Source organism: Phocoena sinus, chromosome 18 (assembly GCF_008692025.1).
Source record: "Phocoena sinus isolate mPhoSin1 chromosome 18, mPhoSin1.pri, whole genome shotgun sequence".
NCBI classification, from domain to species: domain Eukaryota; kingdom Metazoa; phylum Chordata; class Mammalia; order Artiodactyla; family Phocoenidae; genus Phocoena; species Phocoena sinus.
This window is the reverse complement of record NC_045780.1, coordinates 65,018,016-65,036,437: the sequence shown is the minus strand read 5'-3', so window position 1 is coordinate 65,036,437 and position 18,422 is coordinate 65,018,016. Positions and strand designations below refer to the sequence as shown.

The 18,422-nt window shown below is 43.2% G+C and overlaps 2 protein-coding genes across 2 annotated transcripts in view; one reads left to right on the top strand and one right to left on the bottom strand.

Annotated features, from left to right (window-relative positions):
- Positions 1-18,422, top strand: part of ABCC4 (ATP binding cassette subfamily C member 4) — a 215,960-nt gene that overhangs the window by 65,018 nt on the left and 132,520 nt on the right. Inside the window, 4 exon segments of the mRNA XM_032610741.1 lie at positions 12,917-13,006; positions 13,583-13,746; positions 15,127-15,252; positions 16,992-17,241. Of these exon segments, the coding sequence (XP_032466632.1) occupies positions 12,917-13,006; positions 13,583-13,746; positions 15,127-15,252; positions 16,992-17,241 (630 nt within the window).
- Positions 10,519-11,223, bottom strand: LOC116742888 (39S ribosomal protein L30, mitochondrial-like). Its single transcript, XM_032610743.1, has one exon. It carries the CDS (start codon positions 11,081-11,083, stop codon positions 10,592-10,594), a length of 492 nt encoding a protein of 163 aa, XP_032466634.1. The 5' UTR covers positions 11,084-11,223; the 3' UTR covers positions 10,519-10,591.

Here is an 18,422-nt window from a genome sequence, read left to right as displayed (position 1 = left end):
CTCTGTAGTTTGACTGCTTTTGTATGAAGCCCAGCTTTCCTCTTTGTAGATGTTTGCCTCAGGCAGACTGCTCTAAGCCTTAATTTCCTCGTTTGTAACAGTACCCAACTCTTAAGGTTGTAGAGAGGATTAAACGAGTCAATCTGTAAAGCATTGAACATAGTGCCTGGTATCTAGCTAATGTTCAGACATTCCTATCATCTTTATTATTGGCACTTAGTCACAGAAGGGTCAAATACATAATATAATCAGATGAAATAGCAGTATGGGTGCTAAGTGGTACACAAGTGTACAGACTTAACGGTTTAGGAAAGGATCCCTCCAATTGGTGGAGGGCATGTCTGTGTGTTTGTGTATGTGTATGTGTGTCTATGTGTATGCACATGGTGGGGGGCATTCCATACATTGAGCAGTGTTGAGATGGAATGTTGAAACAGTTTATTCAGGGAATTGTGGAAGCACAGTTGGCATAAAAATTTAGGAGAGCACTAGGCTCCAAAGTACACTTAGAAAGGAATATTGGGACCAGGTGATGGAGGGCCTTGATCATGAGTTTAAGGACCTTGGATTTATTTAGTTGGCAGAGGGGAACCCCTGGAAATTTTTAGTAGGGTAGTAAATGATCAGAGCAGTGATTTAGGGAAACGCACCCGAAGCCTATTGTTCATGGCCATGCATGAAGTTGCAAGGGACCCTCATGGAGATAATGGTTGGAAAGGAAGTCAGGTCTGGGAGGTGCATTCTGAGTATCTTACAAGCCATTCATTCACTCATTCTTTCATTCATTCATTAACTCTTACCATTTCGGCTATTTGGTGAAGCATTTAGTTCTCAATAACTGCTCCTGATACCCCACAGATGAGAGTAGTAGGTCATTGTAAGAATATAATAATGTCTTATTTCATCTCATGTATACGTGAACTGATCTAGTACAATAGTGGGCAGAAATACATGTTAGACAAAATAGCAAAGTGAGTTAGTATGTAGACCTTTTAATTCATTGAAATATTCATGAGAGATGGAGAAAAGAAGATTAGAAAGGAGCCAGATCTGAGCTATTAATTATAGAAGGGGAGAAAAGTGTTGGTTAGGAAATCATAGGAATCCACAAAGCTCTCAGTCTCTTAAGTATTGCTGTTTTTGCTTACCATCATTCCAAACATTTGGGAAGAAATATCCCAAATGCCATCATCCGATAATGGCAGGTATCATTTTGCAGATTCTTTTCCAGCCTTTACCTAGCCACACGTATCCATACACTTACAGTCTTATTATGTATACAGCTTGTGTCCAGTTTTGTCACTGTATTGACTGCACGGTTACCTCCTCACTGGCTGCATTGATAGTCCATCTAACAGCCTCCCTGTGTTTGCTAGTCTCAGGGTAAAAGATGTCTATATTCATGGCCTTACGTGGAGTGTCTCTTTGGTCCATGTTTTGGGATGTGCCGAAGTGACCTTCAGATGGGATTTTTTGTTGTAATCGTTTATGGGAGACTGAGTATGGTAGTGCACTGTTCCACTTGAGCTGTGCCGTTCTCATAGTGACAATGTTAAGTCCCCCCTGGAGGTGGGCTGTGTGTGACCCAGGGTAATAGGTTTTTACTAGCTAGCCAGTCTGAAAGCAAATGGGCAATACTTGCTTCCTTTCAAAAATTCCCCAACAACAACAACAATAAAATTCCTACACCCTTCCATCAAAAGTTAATGTAGGGGCTTCCCTGGTGGCGCAGTGGTTGAGAGTCCGCCTGCCGATGCAGGGGACACGGGTTCGTGCCCCGGTCCGGGAGGATCCCACATGCCGCGGAGCGGCTGGGCCCGTGAGCCATGGCCGCTGAGCCTGCGCATCCGGAGCCTGTGCCCCGCAGCGGGAGAGGCCACGGCAGTGAGAGGCCCGCGTACCGCAAAAAAAAAAAAAAAAAAAAAAAAAAAAAGTTAATGTAACTAAATTCCTAAGTTTGGGGTATACGATACACTTTAATACTGAGTCTTCTGTTTTCATGTAACTAAAGTTCTGTTTCTCTTCACTATTTTTTAATCAACTCGAGTATTTTACATAAATGCACACATTTGTGCATTTGATTTTTGACAAATGTATACACTCGGAATGTATGTATAGCAGTTTCTTTAAGTCTTTCAAAATCGAATGTCTGGGTCAACTTTGTTTTTACTATGGAGAGTGCCTTCTTTTTTGTGTGTGTTACATTTTTAAATTTCTTTGTGTGTCTAGGACTTTTACATTGTTTATTGGACGTTATGAAAACTCCCTTGTAGGCTTGCATTCTGATGTTTTTCTGAAGAGTGTTGAATTTTGCCCAAATCTGTCTTTGAACTTGTGTAGGCTTGGTTTGATGCTTTGTTAGGTTAGATCTTTGGAAGTCCTAAGGTGTTTTTCCCAAGCTTGTCTAACATGTGAGACTCCACCTTCACGCCCCATGTTTCTTGTGGGTCTTCTTAGGCCTTGGTGTTAGTCTTTTCTAGCATAAGTCTAGAGTAAGTCTGTTTTAGAGGAGGGTTTCTAAACCTCAGCAGTACTGACTGCCATCTAGGGCTGGATATTTCTTTTTATGTGTGTGTGTCAGGGGGACGGGGTGAAGAGTAGGGGGCTACCTTGTGCCCCGAGGCTCCCAAGATCCCTTTTTTTGGTAAACCTCTTTACTGGCTGGCGTCTCGCCCTGGAGGAGCCTGTCAGCTGCTCCAGCTGACTCAGTCTCTGGCCTCTGCCTCGGCTCCATGGGACTCCTGTGCTGTTTGGACCTCAGTTCGCTGCCACAGTTGTGAAGTGGCTGAGAGCCAGGGCAGTGACCGTGTTCACCTCGTGGGTGTCCCTTTTCTCAAAGATCAGTCTTGTACTGCCAGTTATCCAGTGCCTACCAATGTGGTTGCAGTGGAAGTGGGGCTATTCCACTATCAGCTACTCAGCCATTCATCAGAGCAGCAGTCTCTCCACTGCCTTTTTTTTTTTTTTTGGCGGTACGCAAGCCTCTCACTGCTGTGGCCTCTCCTGTTGCGGAGCGCAGGCTCAGTGGCCATGGCTCACGGGCCCAGCCACTCTGCGGCATGTGGGATCTTCCCGGACCGGGGCACAAACCCGTGTCCACTGCATCGGCAGGCGGACTCCCAACCACTGCGCCACCAGGGAAGCCCTGAGCGTGCCGTTTTTGAGAAGATGGATTATAAATACTTTTTCTTTATTTTTTTTGTTTTTTTAGAAGTACGGAAACACGATACATTTTTTAAAAATGTTGATCGAAGTCTTTTTTCCTCCACCCTTTTGGGGGGCCAGTTGATTTGTATTCTCATTAAGATTATCTTCGCTTGCCAAACCCTAAAATGTATATTTATGCATGTTCTTGGATCTCCTTTCTCTCCCTGTCATGGGGTTTTCAGCACTCTCCATGGTTTTCCTTCTTCCTGTTGCCCTACTAGCTCACCTTTGCCACAGCTGTGTGGTTCATCTTTCTGTTCACTTCTCTTGCTTGGTAAACCAGTCATCGGGGCTTCTCTTTAAAACGGAGCAGTTGGTGGTGGAAGGGTCTGAGGGTAAAGGGTCTTTCAGCCAGTATCTTGGAATGTGACCTTGCTCTGAACATACGTCTATGAATTTGCCTTATCTGTTCCTTGCATTGATATCATAGACTTTATTAATTAAACTGTAGTCATTTTCCTAAAACAGTATATATTGACCACCATCTCACTCATGTAAACACCTACTTTTAGTTCATTGTTTCAAATTTTCTGGTACGTTCTCAAGGACCTCGGCCACTTCCAGCCTCCCCACAATGGGGAGTAATATTTAGCATGCTGTGTGGTCACCAGCAAAGGGTTGGGCAGTCTTGGTGGCAAGACTTGTCGTAATGGGGGCCTGGCCATATTCTGCTTGTCTTCACTGCAGGAGCTCTAGGGCTTGGGGGGATTCCCAGGGTGCTGCCTCAGGGACTCATCCCCCAGAGGGGATGATGTCAGAGAATGTGAAGAAACTCCTCCTGAGGAGTTCACGTCCTTAGCCTGACCTTGGGGTAGCTATCGCAGGCTCCCATCCCCCAGTGGTTCTCGCGGTCCGCATTATGACTCTCACGTTCAGAGGCTCACTTGTCAGCTCTGTATACATGGCATTCTGGCGAATCCAGTAGGTTTTGTGGTATAATGGTAAAAGGTGGCCAGCAGAATTTAAATGACAGCTAACAGTTCTTCCAGGACAGGAGGTAAATGCCACATCCTTCAAAGCTTGCAGAGAGCTTCTGAGTAATTGTGTAGGCTCGCGTGCCAGCCATGGAACATCAGGCCAACAACAGAAAAGGGCAGTGGAGCTGTCAGGTGAGAGCGCAGCATGTGATTGCTCTCGCATTGACTCTGCTTTTCATTTCCTTCAGTAGGTTTTTTTCCTACAGAACCATAGAGGGAATGTGTTTAGTTTTATAGAGGTCAGTCGTGTTCATGGGGGTGGAAGGTATTAGGCAGATTTTGGCTTCTCCCCTCAAAGCGGAGATTAATGGCTTTAGATTATGCAATCATGAAAGTAGGTGTGACAGCATTACTAAGCACCTCTGGGCAACAATATGGGAAAAATACAGCAATGTTCTGCTTTAGGTGAGCTAAACATATTCTCACCCTAGTTGCCTGTTGGAGTAATACCCAGTGTACCTAGAAACTGCATTGTCTGACAAGCTCAACTCTGGGGGGTAGGGCCGTGAACCAGGAAGTAAGCCAGAAGTGCAGAATAAGTGACACAGTGCCTGTTTTCTGTTCTGAAAGTCCTTTAGGTTCTTACTCAGAGCCTGTTTACTCTGACTCACTTACAGTATTACGAAGCCATATCCTAGTTGAGAAGCAGCAGTAGTTAATGGTGAGATAGCTTCTTGAAGGGATAGCCTGATGGCAAGGGACAAGATAGAATGTCAATGTATGAAAGCCCCAAAGAGCATGGCCATTTTGGGCACTTCGTAGGAGGGAGGAGCGTCTACACACTGAGGATCATTGGCCTCGGAAAAGAGTCATGTAGGTGATGAGGAATCTTCATCGTGAGGATGACGAAGTACAGCTCCCATCTTCTGTTTTAAAGGACTATTGGAGAACGGTTTGGGGAGCCTTTCTATTAAAATGAAGATTGGATTCTTAAAGGGATAATACTTTTCACCAGTCTGGAAAACTCAATTCTGTGGAAAGAGCCTTCTTTTCTCCTCTGCTCCTTTGATGGTTATATTTATCTGCCCACACTTGCGTTTTGTGTTTCACGAAGTCTGCTGATTTAAAATAATTGAGGAAAGACACACTGTTTATTTTTCAAATGAACGACTAATATTTCTTGCATTTCTTTTTTAAAAAGTTGAACAAAATCGATGTTTTGGCCTAGATTATAGAGTTCTCTTATGACTCCATATGTAATTTACCACCCCCCGCCTCCCATGCCATAGAAACCCACCATAAATGGATCCTTGCTTGGGTGGAATTCGTACTTCGCAATTCATAATATTGTTCTTAAAGGCCATGTGGATTCTAGTATAATCAGTAATTAGATATTCAGATTGTTTTCTAGTTTTTATGTATTAACAAACAGCAGTGCAATGAACCTGATTAAAGCTAAACCTTTGGAGACATCCTTAATTTCTCAGAGTGTATACATTTTAAGCCTTTTGATATGCCAGATTTCCTTCTAGAGTTAACTGTGCGTTCTCTTTAGTGAAATGAGATGGCCCTACACCCTTGCCAAACGTGGATGTCACATTTTGAGTTTCTTTGAATTTGAGTATTTGCGAATTTTCATTCGCCTTTTGTGTGTTTTGTAGTGAATTTCCTGTACATGTTCTTTGCCCTTTAAATAAATTGGTAGGCTTTTATAATATAATTCTTATCTATATTTAGGTGTTCTTGATTTATTAAAGATTAATAGCTTACTAACTAATTTAACGTCTGACATACATGGTGCAAATTTGATTCCAGTTTGTTTGCCTTTTATTGTTCTCATGGTGGAACTATTTTCTTTCACAAGGAAAACCGATTTAACCAAATAGTATCCCCTTGTAAAATGTCAACTTAAAGGAAAATAGAACCCAGACATTAGCATTTATTTGTATGTTTTTCTCTACACTGGATGTGACGTGTTTTTAACTATAACATATGCATTTTATTAGAACTGAAGTTTAATTTTATACATTAATGAGGAGCAGTGTGTGGACTGAAAAAAAAAAAAAAAGCACAACCTAGAAATTGAGAGTTATATTTTATTTAGCGGACTCTGTCAGGACCTCAAGCCCTGGAGACAGGATGCTCGGATCACTCTGAGGGACTACTCTGAAGAGCAAGGGGATGCAGGGGGCGAGGCAGGATACAAAGGGGTTTTTGCAACAAGGACTGGGTAGTCAGAACATCAAAAGATTACTGTTCATTAAAGAAAACCAGACATCTCAAGGTAATGAAATTAGCTTTTTTCTGTGTATAGCAAGATGCAAGTCTGGGCTCATTGAAATCGTTCCTTTGATCTGCAGCCCAGCTATCTGGGGCCAATATCCTGTGCTTTCTCATCCTTAGTCTCCTCAGGGTGCACGACAGGGGTGGCTGCAGCAGTTGACTGCCTCATGACCAACCAGCATTCTGTTTCCATCCCGAGTTCCCTCAGGGGACCGGCAGTAATATGGCAGCTTGGTGGCTGCAACATCCTTTGTTTAATGACTTGGCAGGTAACATTTCTCTCCTTCACAAGTTGTAACTTTGCTTCATTCAAAACAAAAACAAAAACCAAGTAACTGAGTGCCCATTCTCTGTCAGGTATGAATACTTGCAGTTTATTTTCTTATGTGCAAAATAGGAAAAAATTCTTACAAATAAGGTTGTTTTCTATTCAGTGTCTGGCTTGTAGCATGTGCTGAATAAATGGTAGCTGTTTTTATGATCATGATGACATAAATGACTATGATGTCTGTGAACTCAACTAGCTGATAGCTCTTGGGGGCAATAGACATGTAATTGATTACCCATATTTCTTATTTCCCTTGTGATATTTTATTTGTTTCCAATATTAACATACTGGAAATACGTTAATTTCCAAATAGTTGGGCTTTTTAGATAAGATATAAATTATTGATTTCTAATTTAATTCTTGTCATCAGAGAACATTCTGCGTACCATTTTTATATTCAGAAATTTATTGAGATTTATTTTATGACCCCAGCATATGGTCTTGGTGAATTTACAACGTGTACTTGAAAAAAACCTGTCCTATAATTGTTGGGTGTGGTGTTCCATAAATGTCAGTTAGATTAAGTTGGTTACTTGTTATTGAAATCTTCTGTATTGTTACTGATTATTTTTTGGAGGGGGTGGTGTCTACTTGTTACATTTACTGAGAAGAAGGATGTTAAAAACTCCTGCTATGATTGTGGGGTTTTCTGATTTTTCTCCATAGTTCTGTTGCTGTCTCATAGACGTTGCAGCTCGGTAATTAGATCCATACACATTTAGGAGTGGTGAATTGACTCTCCTATCATTATGAAATGTCCTTCTTAATCTCTGGTAGTTTAATTCCTTGACTCAAAATCAACTTTGATAATAATATAGCCTCACATGATTTCTTGCGCCTACTGTTTGCATGCCACTTCTTTTTCCATCCTTTTACTTTAAAGTGTATTTCACATACACAACAAGCTGGATCTTTCTTTTATTAATCCAGTGTGAGTGTGGCAGTCTCTGGCTTTTAACTGGAGTGTTAGTATGTTTACTTTTAGTGTAAATATTGATGTCATGGGACTTAAGCCTTTTACTTACTGTTTATTTTCTATTTGTTTCATCTTCCTTTTTTTTGGGTGGCAGGGCTCCATTCCTGACTTATTTCAGTCAATCAGATATTTTTTAGTATTCCATTTTGATTCCTTTGTTGGCTTTTTAGCAGTATCTCGTATTGTTAATCTTGCTTTAGTGATTAAAATAGGCATCTTATTACAGTCTTTTTCTGCATGTTAGTATTGGATTACTTTACATAAAATGTAAGAAACGTATAGGAGTGACATCCTATCCCTTGTACTATTGTTATCTATTTTACATCTACGTACAAAGTACGGTGTTACCATTATTTTGCTTTTAAGCAGCCGTTTGTTTCGCAAAGAAATGGAAAGGAATAACACAATTTCTTATGTTTACCCACATGTTTGTTTGTCATTTTGGTTTCTCTGTGTTTCTACAACTGAATTTCCATCTGGTACCATTTCCCTTTAGCTTGAAGAATATCCGTTATAATTTCTTAAAAGTCAGGTTGGGTGGTGAGAAAGTCTGAGACTGTCTGAAAATGTCTTAATTTCACCCTCATCATTTGAAGGATATTTACTTTTGTTGGTTATAGAATTTGGGGTTGACAGTTATTCTTTTCTTTAGGCACTCTGTACATTTTGTTCCACTATCTCCTCCTCCTTTTAAACTGAGGTATAATCGATATACAGCATATTAGTTTCAGATATTCAGCAAAATGATTCAGTATTTTTGTGTGTGTGTATATATATAGAGTGTATAGTATGTATGTGTCTATGTGCGTGTGTGTATAGAAATGACCACAGTAAGCCTGGTTAACACCCATCACCACACATAGTGACAGAACTGAGTTTGTTAAGTCAGCTGTTAGTTGTATTATTTTTCTTCTGTATGTAATGCGTTGTTTTTCGTGGGCTGCTTTCAAGACTGTTACTTTCTAGTTTTCAGCATTTTGACTGTGACGTGCCCAAGCATAGGTCTCTTTGTTTTGATCCTTTCTGGGGTTTGCTAAGATTCTTAGGTATCTAAATTAATATTTTCTACCAAACTTGGAAAAATTTCAGCCATTATTCCCTCAAATATTTTTTCTTCCCTATTTTGTCATCTTCTCTCAGGACTCCAATTACATGTGTGTTTCATTGCTTGTATGGTCCCATTGAACCCTTAGGCTTTCTTTTCTTCAACCAATCTTGCTCTCGTTCTCTGTTTTCTGTTTGTTCTTCAGGTTGTAAACTTAAAGAAAGGCTTAATGAATCTGGGCACAGAGCAATGGAAATTATCTGATATTAAAGTTATCTAGTGAATTTTTCATATTGTACTTTTTAGTTCTAGAATTTCTGTTTGCTTCTTTTTGATAGTGTCCATCTCTCTTCTGAAATTACCTATCCAAAGAATTCCCTGGTGATCCAGTGGTTAAGACTCTGTGCTTCCACTGCTGGGGGCCTGGGTTCGATCCCTGGTTGGGGAACTAAGATCCCACAAGCTGTGTGGCGAAGCCAAAAACAAAAAAAAAAACAAAAAAAATTACCTATCCATTCACTTGTTATAACCATATTTTCCTTTAATTCCTTGAACATATTTATAATAGTTGTTTTATAGTTCTTGTCTGCTAATTCCAAAATCTGGATCATCTCAGGGTCTATTTCTAATGCTTGTATTTTTTTTCCCTCTTGATTATGGGTCAAATGTTCTTGCTTCTTTGCAGGTCTAATAATTGTCTTATTATGTTGGGTGTTATGAAGTATACATTATAGGAAGTCTGGATTAAAGGGTATTTGTTCTGATAGGGAATTCCTGGTAGATTGGTCTTGTTAGGATTGGCTTATTCATTCTATCTTTCTGTTTGTCTTGTCTGTCTATCTGGGGCAATTATTTTCATTTTGAACTTAGTCCAAGTGCATGGCTCTACTCTACAGCGTAAGGCATGGCCTTCCTGGCAGCTAAGTGAATGTCTGAGGCGCTTAAGAAGAACTCTTTCTTCTAGGTAGGCAGAAACTCTAGTCTCCTGGCATTGGCGTGACCTCACAGAGGCTTCATGGAGTCTGACCCTGCTCATGGACAGTGAAGTTCTGGCAAAGTCCCTTTGGTAAATCCCCACAAGATATTCTGGGTCTACCCTCTGCTATTCCTCCCAAATTCCAGCTGTTTCTGCAACTTCCTCTTCAGTTCAGTGAAACTTTAGTTCTGCCTGGGCAGAAGATACCCCCAGGCAGAAAGACGGGCCAGTCCCAGGCTCTCCTCTTCTCTAGGCTTACAGTTCAGCCCTGCTTGTCATTCAGTGCCTGAAAACAGCTGCTTCATATATTTCGTCCACCTTTGCAGTTTTACGATGGCAGGCGAGTCCAGTACCAATTATTCTTTCATGGCTGGAAACAGAAATCTGGCTGTTGGCTTGTAAGCTGTGTCTTCTCATTAATAGTATTACTGTCGCTTCATGTTCTGTTTATTATCCTGTGTGGAATATGACTGATTTTCTTTTGACAGATCCTTGATTTCTCTGTTGGCTGCAGTGTTTTGTTTTTTGTTTTGTTTGTTTGTTTTTAGAATTTAAAACATATTTTAGGGCTTCCCTGGTGGCGCAGTGGTTGAGAGTCCGCCTGCCGTTGCAGGGGGCACGGGTTCGTGCCCCGGTCCGGGAAGATCCCACATGCCGCGGAGCGGCTGGGCCCGGGAGCCATGACCGCTGAGCCTGCGCGTCCGGAGCCTGTGCTCCGCAACGGGAGAGGCCACAGCAGTGAGAGGCCCGCGTACCGCAAAAAAAAAAGCAAAAAAACCCCCATATTTTAATGAGAACACTTTCTCACCATCTTTAAATAGAAATGACTTGCACTTTTTACTCTGGAGCTGCGAGGCCATCAGGACTTACTCACTTCCTGGTCCGTGGGGCTCTGAAGCCGCCCCACCACCAGCTCTGCAGTGCTCCTGAGACACATGCTGGACATGTTCTGCTCTGTTGGGAGACCTTGTGGCAGCTTCCGGGGCTTGATTCTTACCAAATGTTTAACCACTTTCAGTTCTGCATTCACCGAAGGGGCATTCTTGTGAACTTGAGGGGTATGTGCTTTTTGTAACCCAAGCATCTTTATTATATCTTTCTCCCAATATGGACGCCTTTTTGTACTTTTTATTCTGGCAACAATATGTGGTTTATGAGGTTGCTCTGTATCCCCACCATATTTTTCATGATCTTCAGGTGAAGGCTGGAAAACTTTATCTGGAATTCTTGACTTCGCAAGTTTGTGACGAATCCAGTCTGTACAAACAAGGGGCTCCACACCTTTTGTCACCATTTGTAGTCTGCCTGGGGGCCTCTGAACTATTGAGCGCAAAATCCCTGCCATGAGCATGGTGACTGTTCTCCTTTAGGGACAGCAATTCCTAAATGTCTTTCAGCCTGAAGCTCACCACTCAGGGGAACCGGAGCAGAGAAAGGACTTGTTTTTTGTTTTTAAATTAATTAATTAATCAATTAATTTATTTTTGGCTGTGTGGGGCCTTCGTTGCTGCGCACAGGCTTTCTCTAGTTGCGGCAAGCAGGGGCTACTCTTTGTTGCTGTTCGCGGGCTTCTCATTGTGGTGGCTTCTCTTACTGTGGATCACAGGCTGTAGGTGCGTGGACTTCAGTAGTTGTAGTGCACAGGCTCAGTAGTTGTGGCTCGCGGGCTCTAGAGCGTAGGCTCAGTAGTTCTGGTGCACGGGCTTAGTTGCTCCGCGGCCTGTGGGATCTTTCCGGGCCAGGGCTTGAACCCTCATCCCCTGCACTGGCAGGTGGATTCCTTACTGCAGCGCCACGAGGGAAGTCCCTGGCTGCAGTGTTATAGTTGATTCATGTTAACTTTTGTTCCAGAACCAGCCTTTGGGTCCATCAATTCCAATTAGGTGCAGTTGTCTTGATTTTTTTTGATGATCAGTTTAAACTCAGAGTTTGGTACACCATTCTGCCTTCTTTAAGTTGTTCAAATTAGGGATAAACTAGCTACTTCTTTAAAATAAGTATTTTCTTCATGAGGGATTAACATGTATTTGTATGTAAAACAGGCTTTAAACCTATTTTCAAGAGAGCTTTCAGAAGTTAAGGCACAGTATGGTTTCTTTCTTTCCTGCAGTGGCACCTCCCTCCCTCCCTCCCTCCCTCCCTCCCTCCCTCGCTCATATTTGCAAAGCATTTTTCACCTTTCAGAGTGTTTTCAGTGGCCCTTTGCTACCATTCACACATCTCTACTGCGCAGTCTGGTTACCTCTTGACTGTTTCACTGACCCCTAATTCTCCTTTCTTCCAAAAATCTCCTGGCCAGTCACTTCTTCAGTTTAATTTTCCTAAAGTTGAGTTTCTCTAATGCGAAAAAACATTGACCGTTCCATGTTGCCTTCCAAACTCCTTAGCTATTTCCCAGACTACCTTTCTAGCCAGATTTTGCATTTTTCCTCCCTGGAGTCTCTGCATGGGTTCCTCTCACCCACAGTGCCCTTCCCTTCTCTCCATACAGTTTATCCTTTTCGTCGTCCAAGCTCCTCCCTCACCACAGTGTCACTTGGTAGAAACCTTCCCCAGTTCCCTGTGCCACTGTGTTTAGTGTTCACGTCACACCTGAATTACAGGTGTTGGCATATATCTTGTCCCATCTCCAAAGACGAGAAGACATGACTGTCAGTAACTATATCTCCAGGAGCACCTGGTTTCCTCCACATAGTAGATAACAAATCTGCCATTCACCTCTCATACGTACCCTATAATCTTATGCACGGTGAAGAGTTATTTCCGTTCAAAGAATGAGGAAACTGAGAATACAGTGATGAAATGATGTCACACACAAAATTAATGATTGATTTGCAGGCAGCTTCCCTGCTTTCATCTAATATGGCCTAAGATTACTTTAGTTGGCTTCTAAGTATGAACCTACATCCCTTTATATTTGGGGCATGTCCAGATTCATCAAAAAAAAGCGCCTTGTGTGAGATTTTGCGTCGGCCTCTGTTTGCTGTCCTTGTGGGCATGGCTGTCGCCACATTGAGGAGTCAAAGGGTAAACATGGGTTCCTAGAGCCCTGCTGTCAGGGGTCATGCTGCTCGTCCTGACACCACTCAAGACCCCATGAAAACGTGCTCTGTTTTGTTATGTTCTAAGAGTGACTCTGTATCACCGCAGGGATCCAATTCTCTGTTACCCTCTCTTGTTTCAGGCACTTTGCCTGAGTAACTTGGCCATGGGGAAGACCACCACAGGCCAGATAGTCAACCTGCTGTCCAACGATGTGAACAGGTTTGATCAGGTAAGCTGCCCCTGGGGGATCCTTTTCCATTTCCTGTCCTTACTGTGTTTAGCTTTTTGGGATGCCAGGTGGCCAGGATTCTTTTGAAGACATAAGACAAAGAGTTCTCTTTATTCAACTCTCATTTCTTCTGTGTGCCTATTAGATGTAACAATGTGTATTGTCCTTTAGATGAGAATTTAATTTTTCTAAGAATAAATAGGCAGCAGTGTTCTTGCCCAGCGTGGTTAGCGTCTCTAAGGGTGCTCCTGGAGTGGCCCTTCTTGACAGGGGCTGAATTCTGGGACGGACCGTGAGGAAGCCCTGAGCTCATTTGTGGGATGGACAAAACTGAAATCTTCCGGGCACTGCCGGTCCTCTTCTCCCTGGACGTCCCTGAGCCTTGCCCCATGCTGTCCCAGAACAGCATCACCTGGGGTGGATACTTGATTTCTGCTTTAGCAGGTTTAAAACCCACTGTGCTCATTTCTGTGTAGGTTCCTGTCTGTTCTTTGACAGAAGATTGTTTCTAAATTGTGTCCTCACTGGTCTGGTTTTTATGCATTCCTAAGAAGGCTTTGTTTTTCTTCTTTTAAGGTAACGATATTCTTGCACTTTCTGTGGGCAGGGCCACTGCAGGCTATCATAGTGACCATCCTGCTCTGGATGGAGATAGGAATCTCATGTCTTGCTGGGATGGCGGTTCTAATTATTCTTCTGCCTTTGCAAAGCTGCATTGGGAAGTTGTTTTCATCACTCCGGTAAGAGAAACACTGGTGTAAAAAAGTGTTAATATGCAACTGGTAACCTCCACCATCTGCTTGATGCTTTTGTTCAAAAACAAAACAAAAATGCCTCCTTTGGTCTCTTTGCATGTGTTATAGACCCTGTAGGCTTAGCCAGTAGATGCTCCAGCCTTAAGCTGAAGTTTGATCCTGAAACGGGAAAGGTGAGAGCATTCGCTGGCTCCTCCCGGCACCGTACCTGAACACGTAGAGTGTCCTTAAGCGGAATGTACATTGGATAGTGTTATTTAAGCATTATTATATAGTAATGATCTTACGGGCTCAATTCCGTATGCATCTATTTTTGTTATGCTTGTTTGTTAGAGCCATTTTCAGGTGTGTATATGTTTGCATCTTGTTTTTAATTCAATGTTTCCATTAAGCCCAAGGGCAAGATTGATCTTAAGTATGTCTGTGTAAAGCCCCACATTCCTAGCAGCCTGTGTGATAGAAAAGAGGCTGGTGATGAAGAGCCTCATGCCGATTAGCTAGACTTGAAGCAGGTCCCAGAGGGTTGGAGGTGGGTCATTGTGCAGGTTGTCAGGTGATGGAGATGTTGTGCTGTTTGAAGCTCATTGAGTTCTTGTGTGTGTGTGTGTGTGTGTGTACCTTTACGTGGTTTTTTGTTTTTTTTTTTTTGCGGTACGCGGGCCTCTCACTGTTGTGGCCTCTGCCGTTGAGGAGCACAGACTCTGGACGCGCAGGCTCAGCGGCCACGGCTCACGGGCCCAGCCGCTCCGCGGCATGTGGGATCCTCCCGGACCAGGGCACGAACCCGTGTCCCCTGCATCGGCAGGCGGACTCTCAACCACTGCGCCACCAGGGAAGCCTCGTGTGGGTTTTTTTTTTTTTTTTCTCTACTTGGAATTTCGTTTCCTCTTTTTGCTATGGAGAGATGTTCCTTATCCTTTGAGGCCCTGTTCCGATGCTACCGGGTCTCTGAAGGCTGTCTTGTTCTCCTTTCCCAGTGGAATTAACAGCCCCATCTTTTCTGCTCCCCAGCACTTTACTCCTATTTTATTACAGCACAGCCACTGTCTTCCTGTTAGAGTCGGGTGTCTTTCTGCCTCCCCTACCTGACCGTGACATCCTTGGGCAGATGGTTTGTATCTGATTAATTCTGGGTCTTCATTAGCGGATACTGCAAGTTCTCCAAGTTACTTCTTGAATTGGGCTGAATGGTTGGCTTCCTAATTGAAGTCTTCTCCATTTCTACTTTGAGTAGGACCTGCCTGTCTGCGCAAAAGAGCTGTAGGGAATCATTTGATCCCTGGTCTCTGGCTGTGCCACTGTTGCTGCTGATAAGGAAAGTTGGGCCGTGGTCACTAAGGCTCATCTCTCACGTCTGTCCCTTAGGAGTAAGACTGCAGCTTTCACAGACACCAGGATCAGGACCATGAATGAAGTGATAACTGGCATCAGAATAATAAAAATGTATGGCTGGGAAAAGTCCTTTGCAGACCTTATTACCAGTTTGAGAAGGTAAGTGTTTGTATATATACAGCATATTTTCATAATTTATCTCATATTTACTGAATGGTTTAGAAGTCTTACCAAGTTTTCACATTAAGGTGAACTTAACTACTATCCACTCCACCCCCAACATGTGGCAGTGGGGTTAAGTAGAACAGTGGAGACGTCATTTTAACCTGCTCCTCCATTTACCATCTTCTTAAAAGAAAAAATATATATGCCTCTTACTTATACAGAAATTAAATTCCAAGTATTTCTGTCTTTTAAAAAAATTATTTATTTACTCATTCATTCATTCACTCATTCATTCATTCATTCATTCTTTTTTTTTTTTTTTTTGGCTGCATTGGGTCTTTGTTGCTGCACGTGGGCTTTCTCTGGTTGCAGCCAGCGGGGGCTACTCTTCAGCGCGGGCTTCTCATTGCCGTGGCTTCTCTTGTTGCGGAGCACGGGCTCTCGGTGAGCAGGCTTCAGGAGTTGTGGCACGTGGGCTCAGCAGTTGTGATGCACGGGCTTAGTTCCTCCGCGGCATGTGGGATTTTCCTGGACCAGGGCTCGAACCCGTGTTCCCTGCATTGGCAGGCGGATTCTTTTTTTTTTTTTTTTTTTTTTTTTTTTTTTTTTTTTTTTTTTTGCGGTACGTGGGCCTCTCACTGTTGTGGCCTCTCCCGTTGTGGAGCAGAGGCTCCGGACACGCAGGCTCAGCGGCCATGGCTCATGGGCCCAGCTGCTCCGCAGCGTGTGGGATCCTCCCGGACCGGGGCATGAACCCGTGTACCCTGCATCAGCAGGCGGACGGAATCTCAACCACTGCGCCACCAGGGAAGCCCCCAAGTATTTCTTAATAGCACAGATTCCAAATAAACAATGATTTAAGATGTTGACGTCTAAAACGGTATTTAAACTAAAAGTATAATTTATGTTAATGTAGCACAAATGGGGAGATTATAAAGGTTGGGTACTTACATTGGACCAAACTTTATGAGTCAGTATTATTCATTCCAAACAAAGCCATAAATATGTTTTTTGCTTTGCTTTGTTTGTAGAGTTTTTTTCCATCTTTGACTTAAACATCTGATGAGTGCTTATACTCCAGCACAGGGTACTTAGAATTCTCGGGCAGCCCCGTGTCACCTCTCACTTTGCACCTTTGTGGGTGCCCCTCCCTCTGCTGGGAATACACTCATCTTACTTCTTCTCTGGCCTCCGCCAAGCCCGACTGACTCCAGCTCATCTCCTCAGGGTCCACATGCGTGTGACTTGCCCAGACTCTACTGCTCCGAGTTAACACGCCTCTGCTCTGTGCTCCAGTGGGGGCCGTGCTGGCGCCTCTGTCTAATGTCTTGGTGTCTCACAATTTTGGGGTTGTTTTCTCTATTCTTTTATGAGTTTGTCAACTCCTGGAGGGGATGGGCTCTGTCTTTCTGTCATCAGTGAGGAGCCCGGCACAGGACTTCTGGTAATGAATGGATGGTGACTGAATGTCCAAACCCAGTCTGATTGACCCAAAATGTTTAAAATGTGACACTAAGCCTCTATTTAGTTGGAAGAGTGACGTGGTGATGGAGGGTGTGGTCTTTGTGTCGGGCGGGCCCCCGGTGTGCACTGTGTAGTATCTCCACGATGTGAGGGATGGTTTATCTTCACCTGTGTCCACTCCCTAGGTAGAGGCCACTCACACAGGACACTTGAATTCATGTCTTGGATGTTGATGCTTCTTTTAAAATCTATTTCCTACTCTTTTCCAGGAAGGAAATTTCCAAGATTCTGAGAAGTTCCTACCTTAGAGGGATGAATTTGGCATCGTTTTTTGTTGCAAGCAAAATCATTGTTTTTGTCACCTTCACCACATACGTGACGCTTGGCAATGTGATCACAGCGAGCCGTGTGTTTGTGGCGGTGACACTGTATGGGGCTGTGCGGTTGACAGTCACCCTCTTCTTCCCTTCGGCCGTCGAGAAGGTGTCAGAGGCAGTCGTCAGCATCCGAAGAATCAAGGTTTGCTGACAAGTAACTTTATTAACTTGTAGGTGGATTTTACCTGAAGTGCCTCCTTTTATTTGGTGTCACTGTGTGCCGGTTAGGTGAGATCTAACTCTCACTGCCTAAGCTGGTGGTTGTTCCAGAAAGTCTTTAGTACTCCCGTCTTCTGACATAGGGTGCGTTATAAATATCTTAAGAGCCTGCTCATCTATGGGCAGTAGTATAAGTACCAGCGGTACAGGGCTCTTGTCGAGTAATGACTGCAAGACGATTCAGTTGTCTGAAAGTAGGAGAAGCAAACAGATCTCATCTCCTATGCTAACTCCACTGACTAGGTGACATCTATGTTCAGTCCTGGGGTGAATAGGATTCCTCTCTGGGCCGGGAGGGAATGAACATGCTGAGAGGTCTCTGTTCCTTGGGTAGGAAGCGTGGCCTCAGTCTCACTTCATTCTCTGTGTTTAAAAATGGGTTCTTTCCTCCGTAGATGGTTTGCTTGTTGATTTCTGAGTATGCCTTTTCGATCTGCCTTTTTGTCCCTGTTCTCGTGTCACTTACGTGTAATCCTATCTCTAGCTGCCCTCTTCCCTTCAAACTTGTGATTCCTACCATACCCACAGTCTCTCTCTCTCTTTTTCATCTGTCTGTAAATTGCCAGGGGTGAATAATTTACCTCACCAAGATAAGAACCTGTAGATACTTAAGGAGTTGTGTGTTTATTAATTGGTGTAAAATGAAGATAAATTGCCTTTGTGAGCCGGCCTGGGTGTGAGCTTGAGTGTCTGGGCTTTACAACACATCTAATTTGTTTTGTTCCTACTTCTCTATAGTGATGGATGGCCAGTAATGGATCTCTTGTGAAGTTAGATAGCTTTGGCTGTGATTTTTATTTGATCATTCAGTCGTCATAAAAGGTTATGATGAAGTTTCTATAATATAAAAAGCTATTGCCCATAAAACAGATCAGTTATACGGGGTCAGTTCTGCTCCCCTGAATTTATCATTCTTTTCTTTCTTTTCTTCTTCTTTAATTTTATGTATTTATTTTGGGCTGCGTTGGATCTTGGTTGCTGCGCATGGGCTTTCTCTAGTTGCGGCGAGCAGGGGCTGCTCTTCGTTGCGGTGCGCGGGCTTCTCATTGCAGTGGCTTCTCTTGTTGCGGAGCACGGGCTCTAGGTGCGCGGGCTTCAGTAGTT

Coding starts and splice junctions, on each gene's coding strand:
- LOC116742888 (XM_032610743.1), bottom strand. CDS start 11,083: ATGCTCATGGCAGGGATTTTGCGCTCAATAGTTCAGAGGCCCCCAGGC.